The 17784-nt window shown below is 38.6% G+C and overlaps 1 protein-coding gene across 1 annotated transcript; it reads right to left on the bottom strand.

Moving 5' to 3' along the window:
• On the bottom strand, positions 1888–16127 carry LOC109829012 (proline-rich receptor-like protein kinase PERK9). The gene is given in 10 exon segments (XM_020396052.1): positions 1888–2215; positions 2292–2453; positions 13206–13353; positions 13488–13564; positions 13651–13721; positions 13821–13907; positions 13992–14402; positions 14476–15139; positions 15142–15841; positions 15947–16127. Coding segments are annotated over 9 exon segments (2271 nt in total). The 5' UTR covers positions 15595–15841; positions 15947–16127; the 3' UTR covers positions 1888–2017.

Genomic DNA, 17784 nt, shown 5'->3' on the forward strand with positions numbered 1-17784 from the left:
TTCCGCTACTCTCTCTCTCATAATAACTCCGCTACTTGATCTGTCAATTAAATGCTCTCTCTCTCTCTCAAAGGAAAGCTACATCCCCTAAAAGTCAAAATCCCCAATTCCACACCGTTGCTTCTCCCCCAAAATCACCCGACGACGAAGCCCTAATCTCCCTCCTAACGTCGAAGAAAGGCGTCGGACCCCCAAGTCGGACCCCCAAAATCCTTCTCGAGCTCGACGTCGGACCCCCAAATCGGACCAACACCGCCTCGCCTCCCTCCCAACGTCGGACCACCAACGTCGGACCCCCAAATCAGAGCTCGATCTCGACCTCCCCCAACTCAGGTAACCACGACGCCCCCAACTTATTAATTGTACTTCAGAAGTCATCTTTTTCTAGTTTTATCAATTAATATTATCTGTTCTGTTCGTGATTACTGAAACGTTTTGCAGTGTATATAACCACATATGCCTTTGGTTTTTTTATATGAACAGTTAGTTCTATAGCTGTTTAGTTAAAGACTTTGTTGCAGCTGAAACGTTACGATGGGACCTCAAAAGATGAACCTTTGATGGTGTTGATAGCGGGTGACTGTGCTCCTCATTAAAAACAGTAACAATGTATTAATTGATAATATTAAAAAAAACCAAAGGCATATGTGGTTATATACACTGCAAAACGTTTCAGTAATCACGAACAGAACAGATAATATTAATTGATAAAACTAGAAAAAGATGACTTCTGAAGTACAATTAATAAGTTGGGGGCGTCGTGGTTACCTGAGTTGGGGGAGGTCGAGATCGAGCTCTGATTTGGGGGTCCGACGTTGGTGGTCCGACGTTGGGAGGGAGGCGAGGCGGTGTTGGTCCGATTTGGGGGTCCGACGTCGAGCTCGAGAAGGATTTTGGGGGTCCGACTTGGGGGTCCGACGCCTTTCTCCGACGTTGGAAGGGAGATTAGGGCTTCGTCGTCGGGTGATTTTGGGGGAGAAGCAACGGTGTGGAATTGGGGATTTTGACTTTTAGGGGATGTAGCTTTCCTTTGAGAGAGAGAGAGAGCATTTAATTGACAGATCAAGTAGCGGAGTTATTATGAGAGAGAGAGTAGCGGAAGCATTTTGCGAAAAAACCCAAAAACACATGATATTGATAAAAACCAACGAAAGAAGTACTCATTCCTCTTACATATCTTGAATGTCAATTTTCTATGGCAAATCCAATAAAAAGAATCATACAGATTCGAACTGGTCATGTAAAAAAAGAGAGATAACTATCCATACCTCATTCCATCAAGAAATCCAAAGATCCCATCTTCCCCAGAATGAATGCTGCACATCATTTGGAAACTTGCTGTAAAAAAGTTGAGGCAAAATTCCGTGCGTTGGTGATCCGACGTTGGGAGGGAGACGAGGCGGTGTTGGTCCGATTTGGGGGTCCGACGTCGAGCTCGAGAAGGATTTTGGGGGTCCGACTTGGGGGTCCGACGCCTTTCTCCGACGTTGGAAGGGAGATTAGGGCTTCGTCGTCGGGTGATTTTGGGGGAGAAGCAACGGTGTGGAATTGGGGATTTTGACTTTTAGGGGATGTAGCTTTCCTTTGAGAGAGAGAGAGAGCATTTAATTGACAGATCAAGTAGCGGAGTGAACTGATCCGTAGGAGAAAGGCACTGTATATATATATATATATATATATATATATATATATATATTTGCAGAAAATGTAATTGATCTTTTCGTATCCATCGTTTGACAGTGTAAGGGCCAGTTTGGTATTTCTTTTTTTAGGGTGTTTTTGTTTATTTTTTCAAGAAGCAACCAATAATGATATTTGGTGAAAACTTTTTTGGCATGCTTATGAAACTCCTTCTTTTAAGGGATGATTTTAGAAGCAAATTGAGGATATTTTTAAAGGTAGCTTCTGATTTTTTTAGTTATATAACATACATATCTTTTATCTTTTATCAATAATCATTAAGCACAGTTCTACAAAGCATTGTCGTCGGGTGATTTTGGGGGAGAAGCAAAAGTGATCAGGAATCTCTCTGGGTCTGCCGACTTGTTCTGCTAAAGTTACTGAAATTGCTGAAATCACTACTATAATCTTGGCTTCCAAAAGCCATTCTCTGAAATAATCTAATTTCTGCAGATTGCGCAGAAAAAAGCTCACTTTGGCCAGGTCTCATGCCGTTGCTAAGGTCAATATCAGCTAAATCTAGAGCCCTCACCACCTAAATGAAAACAAAGAATGTAGATTAAAATCCCGTAAAAAAAAATGGAGGATTGAGGTGAAAAATGAAAAATTACCAGCCCCATTCGAGGCCTCATTGATGCTGAATGTCGAACACATGCAGCTGCTGTTTCAATCATTCGAAACATTTCTCTCTCATTGTAGTTATTTTCAAGCCTTGGATCGGGTAGCTCGTTGAAATCTCCAGTTTCAAGTGCATGACTCAGTAGTGGTCGAGCCTGAAGAATTAATTAGCAGTTAGCAAATTATTTTAAAAAAATGTAAGACTGTAAGTTATAGCAAGTAAATGAACACTGAAATTTTTTAGAACTTGAGGCACTTCTGCTTTGGGTCAGGAGAGACCCATCTCAAAACTCAGTTAGCAATAAACAAGGTATATACACATAAAATACACCCAAAAAAAGTTGGTTATTGATACTTCGTCTCTTTATACACACATCCTGATACATGAATATGTACAGAAACACACACATGAGCGTGCATGCATGGAAGCACACAAGTATGCACAGATATACTAAAATCAAAATTCTATCTTAACAGAAATTTCAGACTTCAATACCCTTGAAACCCTTTTTTCTTTGGGCTTAAACATTTCGCTCAAAGATATACACAATTAGCTGGTTTTTGGCCATCACTTCTATGCCTGCTTGATGCATGTGGGGAAAAAATTTAAGGTCATCTCATTTTTGGTTTTACGCACTAAACATAATTAAATGGAGTGGATTTTTAATTAAAATGACCTATAATTGTGTCTAGATGGAAGGAATTGCTTTCAAATCCTTCAAGAATAAGGCAAGCCTCCCTCTGAGCACGTGAGTGCTTGAATATTGATGTTTTATTCTGTGCTCTCTGAGATAATCCAAACAAAGAATACAAGTTTGTCTTTCTTTGATTCAAATCTTTTCTATGACTACCTACACTTGATGTGGACTGCTGGAAGTCGAACACCTTTATTGAAAAAGGATCCATTTTTATGGGGAAAAAACATAGCAGACTCCCGGACATATAAGGTCAAAAGTCAAATATGAAGTAATGATGAATATTATGGAATCATAGCATCTAGATTGGAGCAAGTTACATGACTCAATATCATCTTAGCTTTTATCCCCATTGCAGACCAACCAAACCTTGGTTAGATATCTCATCAGCCTTACCCAGTATAAAATGGTTTAATTTGGGTCTGGTCAGGCCAATTGAACTATAAATTCTAAAAAAAAGGTAAAAGATAAAAGCTAATAAAAGATAAAAGCTACACGTAACGTGTATCATACCAAGTCAATGTTATAGGCGTAAACCAGTTCAAAATTAAATGAAACCAAAAGAACCTGTGATATCATTAAGATGTGAGTGTAAACTAGAAAAGATTGAGTATATTGTGTGGAACCCTAAACGAAATCGGTCAAGGTTCAGTTGTGTTGGCTCATTTAGCTTCATGCAATTTACATATAAAATATTACATATTGACAGAAATAACTGTGATACATATACTTAAGTCGGCTTAGGTTCAGGGTGTGTGTTGGCTGGCTTTACTTTGATTGACAGCCTACTCTAACAAAACCCCTTCGACCGCATTGGATTTACCAAATCAAGATGAAAGCATGGAAGGTCAGAAGCCAACCAGGAAAGCTAGTGGAGTTCGTTTCATAGGATGGACTATCCTACTCATATCAATGTTATATTAATACTTCTAACTACGTGTAAGGTCTAACAAGTTTTTTACACTGATATAGGATTTTAAGAATACATCATTACAAACTATATATTGCTGTACAGGTCACCATGTTTGAACTTAGCGTGATTAAATCATAGAGCTTAAACATTAAGAGCGGAAGCTTATACCTGAATCCATGGATTGGACTTGAGTTGGGTTTTGGATCTTCTAATCTTAGGGTTTCTCTCCTTAAGATCTATTTAGATGGGGATAAAAGAATGAGTGGCTAACCCTAGAGTAGGGACCATAACCCCATATATATAGGTATTGTACATTTGTAATTTAGCCCCTCATCAAATTACAATTACAACCTGGTATCTGCACATATAACCGCATGATTTATTTAAATACCAATTAACCCAAATTAATTGATCACTTTAGTGGGTTATCCTGAAGAATAGCAATACACACAGATTAATCATAATTGATCACTTTAGTGGGTTATCCTGAAGAATAGCAATACACACAGATTAATCATATGTGCCCACAAATAGATTTAATTAGATTTAAATCCAACAATCTCCCACTTTGGCACCATATAATTCCTTAAATTGTGTATAACCTTATGAGCTCAAAATTGCTATCACTGAAAATGTATTTCTGAACAATCTCGTCCATTGACTATATCAATATAGGATTAAAGCGGTCTTCGTCACATTTATCGTGACTCAACCCATCAATGGTCACATATACCAATACAATCAAACGACATAGATCAATCATGGATGTGCAGCATGAAAATTACATGCAATGTGATCATTACATGTCTATTTTCAACTGGTCCTACTTTAGTGAGGTCAAAACCAAACATAATATAACAGAGTGTCTTAACTGAATACTTTATTCTGATCAGACAATACAACCAAACACAAAGCATCAAAAATTACAAACTCCAACTAAATCATGATATCCTCTAATATCACCACACCCATATGTGTGGTGTGTTCATGAAAGACCTTGGGTGGCAATCCCTTAGTAAGAGAATCTGCTATCATGGAGTTTGTCCCAATGTGCTCTATGGATATCTGTCCACTCTGTACCATTTCTTTCACAACCAGGAACTTAATGTCAATATGTTTTGACTTAGTTGAGCTCCTGTTATTGAAATACATTACTACAGATTTATTGTCATAATATAACCTTAGTGGCCTTTTCATATTTTCCAAAATACGCAGTCCAGTGATAAACTTTCGCAGCCATATTCCCTGATTTGATGCCTCATATCAAGCTACAAACTCTGCTGCCATCAATGTTGTAAAAAGCGGTGGATAGCGGCGCTACAGCGCCGCTAACATTGTTGTAAAAAGCGGTGGATAGCGGCGTTATAGCGCCGCCATTAGCGGTCGCGGGCCTTTGCCGCCCTGCTTAAGGGGTTTGCGGGTGGGTTAGGCGGAGAAAAACCGCTATTTGCTCGAATCGCGGCTAATTGCGCGCTGTAGCGCTGAAAAGCGGGGAAAAAGCGGTAAATTCCGCTACGGGTTTTAATAAACGTCTCCTCAAACCCGACCCGAACCCAACCCGCATCCATTACAATAAAACCCTCTCACCTTTGCCCTAGCCGCCTCTCTGGTCTCTCCCGACTCCCGACAGCTCTGCCTCTCTCGACGATTTCCAGCGCCGTCAACATCGCCGCCGGCGATGACTTCCAGCGCCGATTCCGCACCAACAACGACGACTCACTTTTCTCTCTCTCACTTCCTCCGGTCAAGTCATCTCTCGTTCACTGTCTCTCCAGTCTCCGGTCAAGCCAACAGCAGCATCGCCGCCGGATGACTTCCAGCGCCGATCCCGCACCAACAACGACGACTCACCTTTCTCTCTCTCACTTCCTCCGGTCAAGTCATCTCTCGTTCACTGTCTCTCCAGTCTCCGGTCAAGCCAACAGCAGCTTCGTCGGCATCGTCTCTGTTGGGAAGCGGAAAAAAATAAATGACTGAGTTTGGGTAGGACGAACATTTCTGAAAGGAGGAACCGGGGCTGAATTTTGGGAAAATGGCAGCGGTGAGGAAGCACTGAGATTATTGTTGAAATATTAACCGTCGGATATACCCATGGATAGAATGGACGATGATGATTGAGCCTGTGTGAAAAGTTTTATGGGGAGATGGGAATGGGGGACGTACATGGAGAGATTGTACTGGACTAGATAATATCTTGTGATGATTAAAATTTAGCAGGAGCAGGACGGGTCTTCTTTTCTGTTTAATTTTTTTCTTTTTAACTTTTTTATTTTCAAAATTTTTGCTGGAGTGAGATGTGCCTAGTTTAAAAAGGAAAATGTGTTTTACCCTTCTGTGAAATCTAAATTCTGTATAAGGTTATGATGAAGATAAACATTCACAATAACTTGAGTATTTTTAGTGGGATGAGCTGATTGTTGCGTTGAGCAATCACGCATAATAAAAACAAATTAGGTTGGGTTGAGTTATTTTCAAAATTCAAACATATAATTGAGTTATTATATATCATATGATATTATCTTGCTTTGCTCATTTAGTCATTTATTTATACTTGGATATTTTACTTTTTAGGTCAAATTTCTAGTAGTTAATAAAATGATGATGTTACTAATCAATGTTTTTTTATTGTTGAGCACTTTTATATTAGAGACTTGAAAGTTGAAAAAATGGAACAAAAAACGGTTTTTTTGATAAACAAGTACGTTTTTTCATTCTTTAATCTTTATAATTATAGTACTTTGTTAATGTTATGTAATTATTACACATCTATTTCATGTTTAGGCATCAAGTATGCATTTGTAGATTTTTTATATGATTTTTCTTATTATTTAGAATATTTAAATATATTTATATTTGACCGCTATTTGACTGTGCGCTATTTGCCGCTATTTCGCCGCAATAGCGCGCAATAGCCTTAGCGGTACCTCGCCGCGACGCGCCGCGATCCGGTACTCAGCAAGCCTTGGCTGCCGCCTGCCATAGTAGAGGAAACTAATGAGTGTCTGTTTAACACTTTTCCATGATATAGCTCCTCCTGCTAACATATAAATATAGCCTGATGTAGACTTCCTGTTATCTTGGCATCTAGCAAAATCAGAATCAGAGTACCCAATGACCTCCAGCTGTTCTGGTTTTCTGTATATGAGCATATAATCTTTTGTTTTCTGAAGATACTAACCCTTTTGACTGCTATCCAATGATCAATACCAGGGTTGCTTAAGTATCTGCCTAACATCCTAATAATGTACGTAATATCCGGACGAATACATACCTGAGCATACATTAGACTTCATACAGCCGAAGCATAAGAAATCTTCTGTATTTCCTGAATTTTAAGGTTGCCTTTAGGGCACTGATTGAGACTAAACTTGTCTCCTTTAGCCACATGAGTGTCTCCTGATCTGCAATCTTGCATGCCAAACCTTTTAACTACTTTATCGATATAGCTCTTTTGTGATAATCTAAGTATACCTCGAGAGCGATCTCGATGTATCTGGATTTCTAATATAAAAGAGGCGTCCCCAAGATCTTTCATCTTAAAATTCTTTGATAGAAATCTCTTGGTTTCGTGCAACATGCCTATATCATTAGTGGCAAGCAATATATCATTGACATACAGAATCAGAAAAATATACTTACTCCCACTGAACTTGTAATATATACACAGTCATCAACAATGTTCATCTCAAAACCGAACGAGATAATTATTTGATAAAACTTGTAATACCATTGACGAGGAGCTTGCTTGAGTCCATAGATGGATTTCATTAATTTGCAAACCATATTCTTTGGGTCTCCCGACACAAAGTTTTCTGATTGTACCATATAAATCATCTCATCAATATCGCCATTGAGAAATACGGTCTTAACATCCATCTGATGTAACTCAAGATCATAATGAGCAACAAGTGTCATGATTGTTCTGAAAGAGTTTTTCGATGAAACCGGAGAGAAAGTCTCTGTATAATCAATGTCTTCCTTTTGAGTAAATCCTTTAGCTACAAGACGTGCCTTATATCTCTTCACATTACCATTTGCATCCCGCTTGGTTTTAAAAATCCATTTACAACCAATTGGTTTTGCACCTTCTGGCAATGGGACAAGTTTTACAACCAATTGGTTTTGCACCTTCTGGCAATGGGACAAGTTCCCAAACCTTATTGTCTTGCATAGACTTGTACTCTTCATTCATGGCATCAATCCACTGTTGAGAGTTAGAACTTTTCATGGCCTGAGAGAAGTTGATTGGATCATCTTCCAACATTCCATTACTTTCCTCATGTTTTTGGAGAAATATAATATAATCATCCGAAATAGCATTTCTCCATTCTCTCGTGGATCTCCTCAATGGCACTGGTTCTTAAGGTTGTTGAGTTTGATCTTCTGAAACAAGAAGTTGTTCTACATTGTCATCTTGATGTTCCGGATTTACTTCTTGAGCAACAACAGCAGGTATATGAACCTGAATATTGTCAAGAGTAACTGTATGAATTGGATCTGAAGCCAATTCCTCCTCAAAAACAATGTCTCTAACCTTATTTCTCCCTCCAAACTCAACATCCTCAAAGAATATTACTGTTCTCGTCTCAAAAATATTCCTGAGTGTGAGATCATAAAACTTATAGCCCCTAGAGCGTTCAGAATACCCAATAAAGTAGCTGCTAACTGTTTTGGAGTCCAATTTATTTTCATTTGGCCTATAAGACCTTACCTCAGCTGGACATCCCCAAATATGTAAGTGCTTTAAACTGAGCTTTCGACCAGTCCAAAGCTCATAAGGTGTTTTAGCGACTACTTTACTTTGTACTCTATTCAGAATGTAAGCTGTTGTCTTTAGTGCTTCTCCTCAGAGTGACTCTGATAAAGAAGAATGAGCAATCATACTTCTTACCATATCATTAAGAGTCATGTTTCGTCTTTCAGCTACACCATTCATGCTAGGTGAACCCGACATGGTGTGCTGTGGGACGATACCGCATTCCTCTAGTTATCTAGGAAATGGTCCTAAACGTTGTTCACCTGAACCATCATATTTGCCGTAGTACTCACCACCACAATCAGATCTAACGGTTTTAATTATTCTTTTGAGTTGATTCTCAACTTCAGCTTTATAGGCTTTGAACATGTCTAGAGATTCAGATTTTTCATGAATAAGATATAGGTACCTATAACGTGAGTAATCCTCTATGAATGATATAAAATACTGTTGACCATTCCAGGATGTCGTAGGGAATGACCCATAAATATCCGTATGTATCAATTCTAAGACATCCGAAGATCTGTTGGCACCTAATCTCTTAACTTTGGTCAGTTTTCCCTTGATACGTTCAACACATACGTCGAAGTCCGAAAAATCAAGGGAATCAAAAATACCATCAGACACAAGACGCTCAACTCTACCTTTTAAGATATGACCCAAGCGCTTATGTCATAATGTTGCTGAATTTTCCTTATTTAATTTACGCTTAGTACCACGCGATTCCGCATGCAAAGTTTCATTATAAGAAGTAATTATATCAAATAAATATAGGTTGTCATAAGTACTCAAGTAATCAGTTCCCATAACATTTGAATTAGAAGATAAACTGAATTGATTGTTTTCAAATGAACAAGAATAACCTGATTTGTCCAATACAGAAACTGAAATCAAATTCCGTCCAAAAGACGGTACTATAAAAGTATCTTTCAAATCCAAATAAGAACCAGTTCCTAATAGCAACCTAAAGTGCCCAATTGCTTCCACATCTACCGATTGTTCGTCGCCCACAAAGATGTGTCTTTTAACATCACTTGGCTTTCGGTAGCTCAAGTAACCCTACATAGAAACACTTATGTGAGTAGTAGCACCAGAGTCTAAGCACCAAGTGTTTCTAGGTACTGAAGCTAAATTAACCTCAGAACATACCAAAGTAAGGAACGTACCCTTATTAGCAAGCCAGGCGTGATATTTGGTACAATCCTTCTTTACGTGTCCAGGCTTGTTACAGAAGAAACAACTCTGATTATCCTTATATTGTTTCTTCTGAACTGGACCCTTAGCAGCTTCATTATCATTCTTTTTTTTCTTGCTCTTATCCTTAGAGGCATAAGCCAAATGAATATTTTATGTCTTATCTTGCTTCAACCTGTCTTCTTCTTGCACACAGTATGAAATGAGCTCATTTAGAGTCCATTTCTCTTTTTGGTAATTATAACTGACCTTGAACTGACTGAACTGTACAGGAAGAGACAATAAAACCAGATGCACCAATAACTCATCACAAAGATCGAGTTTAAGTGCCTTAAGTTTTGAAGCAATATGAGACATTTTCATAATGTACTCCCTGATATTTCTTTTGCCCTTATACTTCATTGAAATCAAGCGAGCTAAAAGCATGCTTGTTTCTACCTTATCGTTTTTCGCAAAACGTTTCTCAATTTTGATAATGAAATCTTTAGCCTTAGCAATCCCTTCGGATTCTATGCCCCTGAAGGCTTTCGGAACGTCGCGCTTAATGATCATAAGACTCATGCGATTTGAACGCTCACACTTCTTATACTCCTTCTTTGCATCAGGAGTGCTATCCGCATTGAGAGGTTGAGGTTGTTCAGTTCTTAATGCAATGTCTAGATCCATGCAGCCAAGAACAATTAATATGTTCTCTTTTCAAACCTTGAAATTTGTCCCATTTAGCATAGAAATTGAGTTGATGTTAGCAAAAATTATTACAGCAGATGCATTAGCTGAAAAACAAAAAATACTCACATTAATAACCATAATTAGTAATCAATAAAATTTAAATAATGATAAATCTCATCCAAGATATCCGGTACAAAATTAATATCAAGTCTTTGGACAGTAATATTAATTACAAGTGATATCTTGTTGCAACAATCAAACACTAATAATAACACATGTCAAATAATAAAACTATCTTTGGATCGATTCACTATTCACATGTAAACCTTATAATTGTCACATGTTTATCATCACAGATGTGTATGTAGTCTAAATAAATATTAACATTCCTTTGGGGCGATTAAATATTTACACAAAAATATACAAACAAACATCTGGCATCCCTCATGAACAATCTACACAAGAGAGGTTACTTTGGCAACATCTTGTTTCAATTAGTCATTTGGAATGGAGACAACTTAATATCTTAGCGTCATATTATTTGAATAATTGATTAACTACTAAAATTAATTCAAATTAAACAACTTAATTTGAATTAGAAGAATTTTCCATAGCTTAATTAGGACCCATAAAAAATTAATTCAAATTAAACAACTTAATTTGAATTAGAAGAATTTTCCATAGCTTAATTAGGACCCATAACTTAATTGAATAAATTAAGTATAAATTTGAATTAGAAGAATTTTCCATAGCTTAATTAGGACCCATAACTTAATTGAATAAATTAAGTATACTAAAGTGGACTCATAATTTAATATGAAAAAGCCGAGGCTTAACCATAGTGAACACGAAGTTCTCTTGACTTCGAACGCGATGTTCGTTTGTATTGAGTACAAGACTCGCCTAAGAAAGAACGCGAGGTTCGTTTGAAAAAATGAACGTGATGTTCAACTTGAGAACGAATGCAAGATTCGTTTTGAAACTGAACGCGAAGTTCGACCTGAGAATGAACACGATGTTCAACTTGAGAACGAACGCGAGGTTCGACCTGAGAACGAACGCGAGGTTCGACCTGAGAATGAACGCGATGTTCAACTTGAGAACGAACGCGAGGTTCGTTTGGATTGAGCACAGGGCTCGCCTGATGATGAACGCGGAGTTCGACTTGAGGATGAACGTGAGGTTCGACTTGAATTGAGAGCGAGGCTCAACTGAGAACGTACGCGAGGTTCGTTTGAATTGAGCGCGAGGCTCACCTTAGAACGAATGTGAAGTTCGTTTGAATTGAGCGTGAGGCTCACCTTAGAACGAACGCGAAGTTCGTTTGAATTGAGCGCGAGGCCCACCTTAGAATGAACGCGAAGTTCGTTTGAAGCTTTCAAGCCTTGCCAAAAATTGAGGTAACCACCTCCTTAATTCCCGCACGTTTTCACGCACGAACCCTTAGGGTTTCATTCTGAAACCGCCGCCGTCATTGCTCCTGCACCCAAGATCGAACCCCTAGGGTTTCCTGACGTCGCCGTAGCCGTCGGAGTTGAAAGCGAGACCGCCAGCGATACTTCACCGGCGAGGAGCACGGGACCGACGACCAAACAAAATAGATCCAAAACTTTCTCGGTTTTATTTCAAAACCAGATTCAGAATCGAAAGATAACTTCTTGATCCAGATCCCAAAAAAAAATCGAAGGGAAAACCAACAAAAATTAAAAAACTTTACTGTTCACAGAAATTTACTGTTCACAGATGAACAGCTCTGAGACAATTCAGAGATTTTTTTAAGATAAAAAAACCCATTTTTAAGAACTTAAACCCCTAAGAATTAATCACGGGTGGCTCTGATACCACTTGTTTGAACTTAGCGTGATTAAATCATAGAGATTAAACATTAAGAACAGAAGCTTATACCTGAACCATGGACTGGACTTGAGTTGGATTTTGGATCTTCTAATCTTAGGGTTTCTCTCCTTAAGATCTCTTTAGATGGGGATAAGTGAATGAGAGTGGCTAACCTTAGATTCGGGACCATAACCCCATATATATAGGTGTTGTACATTTGTAATTTGGCCCCTCATCAAATTATAATTACAACCTGGTATATACACATATAACCCCATGATTTATTTAAATGCCCATTAACCCAAATTAATTGATCACTTTAGTGGGTTATCCTGAAGAATAGCAATACACACAGATTAATAATTGATCACTTTAGTGGGTTATCCTGAAGAATAGCAATACACACAGATTAATCATATGTGCCCACAAATAGATTTAATTAAAGAATAGCAATACACACAGATTAATCATATGTGCCCACAAATAGATTTAATTAGATTTAAATCCAACACACCACGCATTACCATTTGCAGATTCACATGAAGATCTCAAGTAATTGCACTGAGAGCACAGCATGACCCAATAATCTTCTATGCTACAAACTATAGCATGTTTGTTTAAACAATTCCCAGTATGCATGCCACCAACCAGTCATGATCCAGCAATGCTTTATTTATTTCAGTTAGTGTGTACAATAAGTAACAAGTTACTATTCAATCCGGTGATCTATATCATTTTCCTAATCCTAGAGTAGGTTTTTATGTTTATCTTTTTAAGAGCGGCCTACCCTGACAGGCAGTGAACTTTAGCTTGCATAGGTATGAACAGAAGAAAACCAGCTTACCCACTCAACAAGGCTCTCATCTCCCACAGGTTGAGTTGTATCAACAGGCTTTCTCCCAGTTATAAGCTCCAAAAGTACAACACCAAAAGAATAAACATCAGACCTCTCGGTCAACTTGCCACTTGATGCATACTCTGGAGCCAAATATCTGTGTATAACTATTGTCAGCTGTTCGAATTCAGAATTTAAAAAAAAACATGCAGATAAAACAAAACCACCCAGCATCTCAATGAAGTATCCATCAAATATTAGGAAATTTCTAATGTTCCCTTGTTCACATACCCAAAAGTCCCCATTACTCGTGTTGTGACATGTGTTGCAGCGTCCATAGCTAACCGTGCAAGCCCAAAATCAGCTACCTGGCCCATAGATATTAGTTTCAAGGTTACAAGGAAGACATAAGTAAAGAATCAACAACATTTTCAGTTAGTATATCATAAATAACCTGTGCTTCAAAGTTGCTATCCAGTAAGATGTTTGATGACTTTATATCTCTATGAATGATCCTTGGGTGACCTGATAACAAATAAAAAGAGAGACGCAAACTACAAACTTAATCACAATTTCATTAAGCAAAAAAGATGAGTAGTTGAAAGAAAGGTCATAAGTCATTACAATCCTCATGCAAGTAGGCAAGTCCTCGAGCTGCGCCTGCAGCAACCTTGACTCTGGTTGTCCAATCCAAAACTGGTATTCCTTTTGCTGAAAATGAAGTTGAAGCTTTATAGATTACCGATAGACATGTTAAAGATGAAAACTAGAACAAATTAAATGATCCCATCTTACCGTGGAGATGATAATCAACTGTATTATTAGGAACATAATCATAGACAAGCATCCTTTGGCTGTCTGCTATACAATAACCAACAAGGGAGACTAAATGACGATGGTGTACACGACCAATGATCTCAACTTCTGCTCTAAATTCCCTCTCCCCTTGCGAACCGCCAACTTTGAGTTGCTTGACAGCGACCTCCCTCCCATCCGAAAGGCATCCTTTATACACACAACCAAATCCACCCTCGCCTAAAAGATTCTCATCCGAGAACCCATTTGTGATCTTGTATAATTCCTTATAGCTAAACCATTGCTTTGAATTCCCCAGTGCAGGGTCAGGTGAGTTCAGAAATCCATGGTTCCCAGTCCCAGAGCTATTGTACACGAGAGGCGCTGTTGGAGTGTGTGTATAGGATGATTCTGATGAGTTAAACCAAATATAGTCAACTTAATGATTGACGAGAAATTTAAAAACCAATTCTAATGGCATTACCTGACATTTGCGAAGATGAAAATGGTGACGGCATGACAAAACCAGCTGCATATCCTCCTGATCTCCTTTTCTTCTTCCTGAAATACCACACAGCTAATCCTACTAAACCAAGCACCAAGAGACTAGTCACCACAACAACTGGCACTACAACACCAGTCTTTGCTCCACCACCACCACTATTACTCCCATCTCCTGATCTGGCAGTAACATTAGGACCGAAGGAAGATGATCCATCGCCACTCGGACTAATTGGAGGTGTGAGACCACCCGATGGAGTGTTGGGAGACGGTAAAGGAGGTGAAGGTAGAGATGGGTCAACAGGGGGTGCGTTACTAGAGGAATTATTGGGAGGGGAAGGGGGAGAGGGAATGGATGGTGGTTGTTCCTTTGGAGGAGGGGTTGAAGGATTCGAAGGTGGAGGTCGAGATTTTGAAGGAGGAGGGGACTCTGAAATTGGCGACGGAGGGGAAGGGACGGGAGGGTTAGCCGATGGAGGTGGTGGTGGTGGAGGGGTAATTATTATAGGAGGAGAGCTGGTGGGCGGTGGAGATGAAGTAGGAGGAGTTGGAGGAGGCAATGTAGGTGTTGAAGGGGGATCAGCTTGTGGTGGTGATGGTGGTGGTGGAGTTAATGTAGGAGTCGGGGGAGGGGCTGAAGAAGGTGGGATTTTGAAGGAGGAGGGGACTCTGAAATTGGCGACGGAGGGGAAGGGACGGGAGGGTTAGCCGATGGAGGTGGTGGTGGTGGAGGGGTAATTATTATAGGAGGAGAGCTGGTGGGCGGTGGAGATGAAGTAGGAGGAGTTGGAGGAGGCAATGTAGGTGTTGAAGGGGGATCAGCTTGTGGTGGTGATGGTGGTGGTGGAGTTAATGTAGGAGTCGGGGGAGGGGCTGAAGAAGGTGGTGTTGGAGTTAATGTAGGAGTCGGGGGAGGGGCTGAAGAAGGTGGAGGAGAGGTTGATGGAGGGGGTGAATTTGGAATTAAGGGCGGAGGAGGAACGGCCGAAGGGGGAGGGGAAGTGGAAGGCAAAGGAGGAGGAAGAGTGTTCGAAGAGGCCGGAGGATCAGATGTGGCATTGGGAGGTGGAGGAGACAATGAAGATGAAGGAGAAGAAGCCATGTTTTCTTCAATACTAATCCCAACTCAAATTAGTCCATGAAAACTTGTGAAATGCACCAACCAACATGACCCAGATCAAATTCTACCTCTTAGGATATCTTTATGAAACCCACTATCAAATTTTGCCCAAGATCATAGAGTCAAATCTACAAACATCTTATGAGCAAAACTCCATTTTTCTAAATTTTGTTGAACCAACTCCGTCAGTATCCAATCTTTTGCAAATATTCCTCACCAAAACATCAGACTAAACAAGAACGGCATAAAAATAAAAATAAAAGCTAATTTATCAAATTGAAAAATGCAGCGAAGTGTTGCAAGTATAAACTTCGAGAACAAAATAAAAGGTCACCTTTGGCTTGTTCTCGTCTTCAACTCTTTCGTGACGACGACTCAGAGATACCCTATTTTTTTACAGAGAGAAAGAGAGTGGGATTATAGTTTTTTTTTTTTATATAAGAAAGAAATTAGAATGCAAAGATCTGAGCATTTTCAATGGGAAAGCTTATCGATCTAGTCACCGTCCGCCGTTACTTTACCCCTTTTTAAAAGAGGCGGTAATATGTCTTGGGCTCGAAAAATTACGGCGGAAAATAACGACTGTAATAAAATAATGATCCCGAGTTATGCGGGTCGGATCCTGTGACTGGATCCGATAAGAGACTGTCACATTCCGACTTTCTCTTTCCTGTCAAAAAAGGGTCCCTAATTCTGATAAATTAGTTCGAATTTAGCCACTTGAGTCATTGAAATTTTTCATTAGGTTCCCCAGTTTTTAGAAATTGTTTCAATTAATCCTCAAATCAAGAGTAGCAATAGCAATGTACAAGAAGTGGGGGACCCAGTAGCAATTTAAATGATGCAATGGACTAATAACTAATTTCAAAACATTCTAAGATTTAAGGGACTGATATTGGGGGGAAAACCGGGATGAAAGAAAAACACCCAATTAATTCGGAATTATACATATGACGTAACCACAACTTATACGTTGCTTAACTCCACAGGCTGTCAAATATTTTAGGTGGCTAACATATATTTATTTGTTTGAAAAGTAAATATTATGCAAATTAGAATAAGAAATCCACCTTAAACCTTCCACTAGGTTAAGTTTTCCAGAAATACTACATCAAATATGAGCTGTACCTTATTAAATTTTATTGTTTTCTTGCGCAACTATAGTCTACTTTTAGTGGTCATCCTCCTTCATCAGCCTGCTCTTTCATTTAATCCCACCTTCAATATCAATTCGAAAATAGAAAATTCAGTTAGTCCAAAAGCTAGATATAAATTGGAATTGGAAATAACAATTAAGTTATTTTAAAAAATTAGATATAATCCCAAATAGTTTTTATGAATAGTATTTATATCTTAAAAGCTTGATTCTTTTCTAATCAAACGTCTCTTAAATGACCCAACTCTATGGGCGCAAAGCTAGACTCATGCAGCAATGTCAATTTCTTTTTAGAAAATCCGTTTTAATTCATGGTTTTGAGATTTGAACCTGGTTTACTTTGATATCTTCTTAAAGCCCTCAATCGTCACAACAAAATTTTAAACTTTTGATGAGAGTTGAGGTCCGGGTTATAATTTTATATTCTAACAATGTCGCATCCTAGAAGTTATAAAGGATATTATAAATTTGCAGATATATTATTGTGGAGAAATTATGTTGTATGGGTTATTTGCATGTGTGTGTGCACACACCCCTTAAATCATGTGTATTTGAAAAACTAGTCATTAAATCATCAATTTTGGAGGAAAATCAACCGATCATCATCTTTTATAGGCTAATTTGTAATTGCAATGTACAATACACAGACAAACTAGTAAATTTTTTACTCACCTAGTAATCGCAACAGCATGGGTTTTTTCCCAAACTTGATGAATTGGGGTGTAATTTTGTAAATAGTGAGATATGGAGGATAGGTTTGCAAGTACCCATGATTTAAGGGGTACATATGCAAATAACCCATCCTTTTGAGAAAGATGTGTGTTATTTTCATATAACAATCTTGGAATAGGACATTATTTCTGCTAATACTTCACTAATTATGGAAAATGTACTATTCTTCATCTACTAGAAATTGACAATTTATCAGAAATTCTCAAAAGTAAAAGTTAAGTCCAATCTTTATAGCTGAACTCGACATCTTTCCGAAATTGCATACAATACTAATAAAAGGCAAT

Source organism: Asparagus officinalis, chromosome 1 (assembly GCF_001876935.1).
Source record: "Asparagus officinalis chromosome 1, Aspof.V1, whole genome shotgun sequence".
Taxonomy (NCBI): domain Eukaryota; kingdom Viridiplantae; phylum Streptophyta; class Magnoliopsida; order Asparagales; family Asparagaceae; genus Asparagus; species Asparagus officinalis.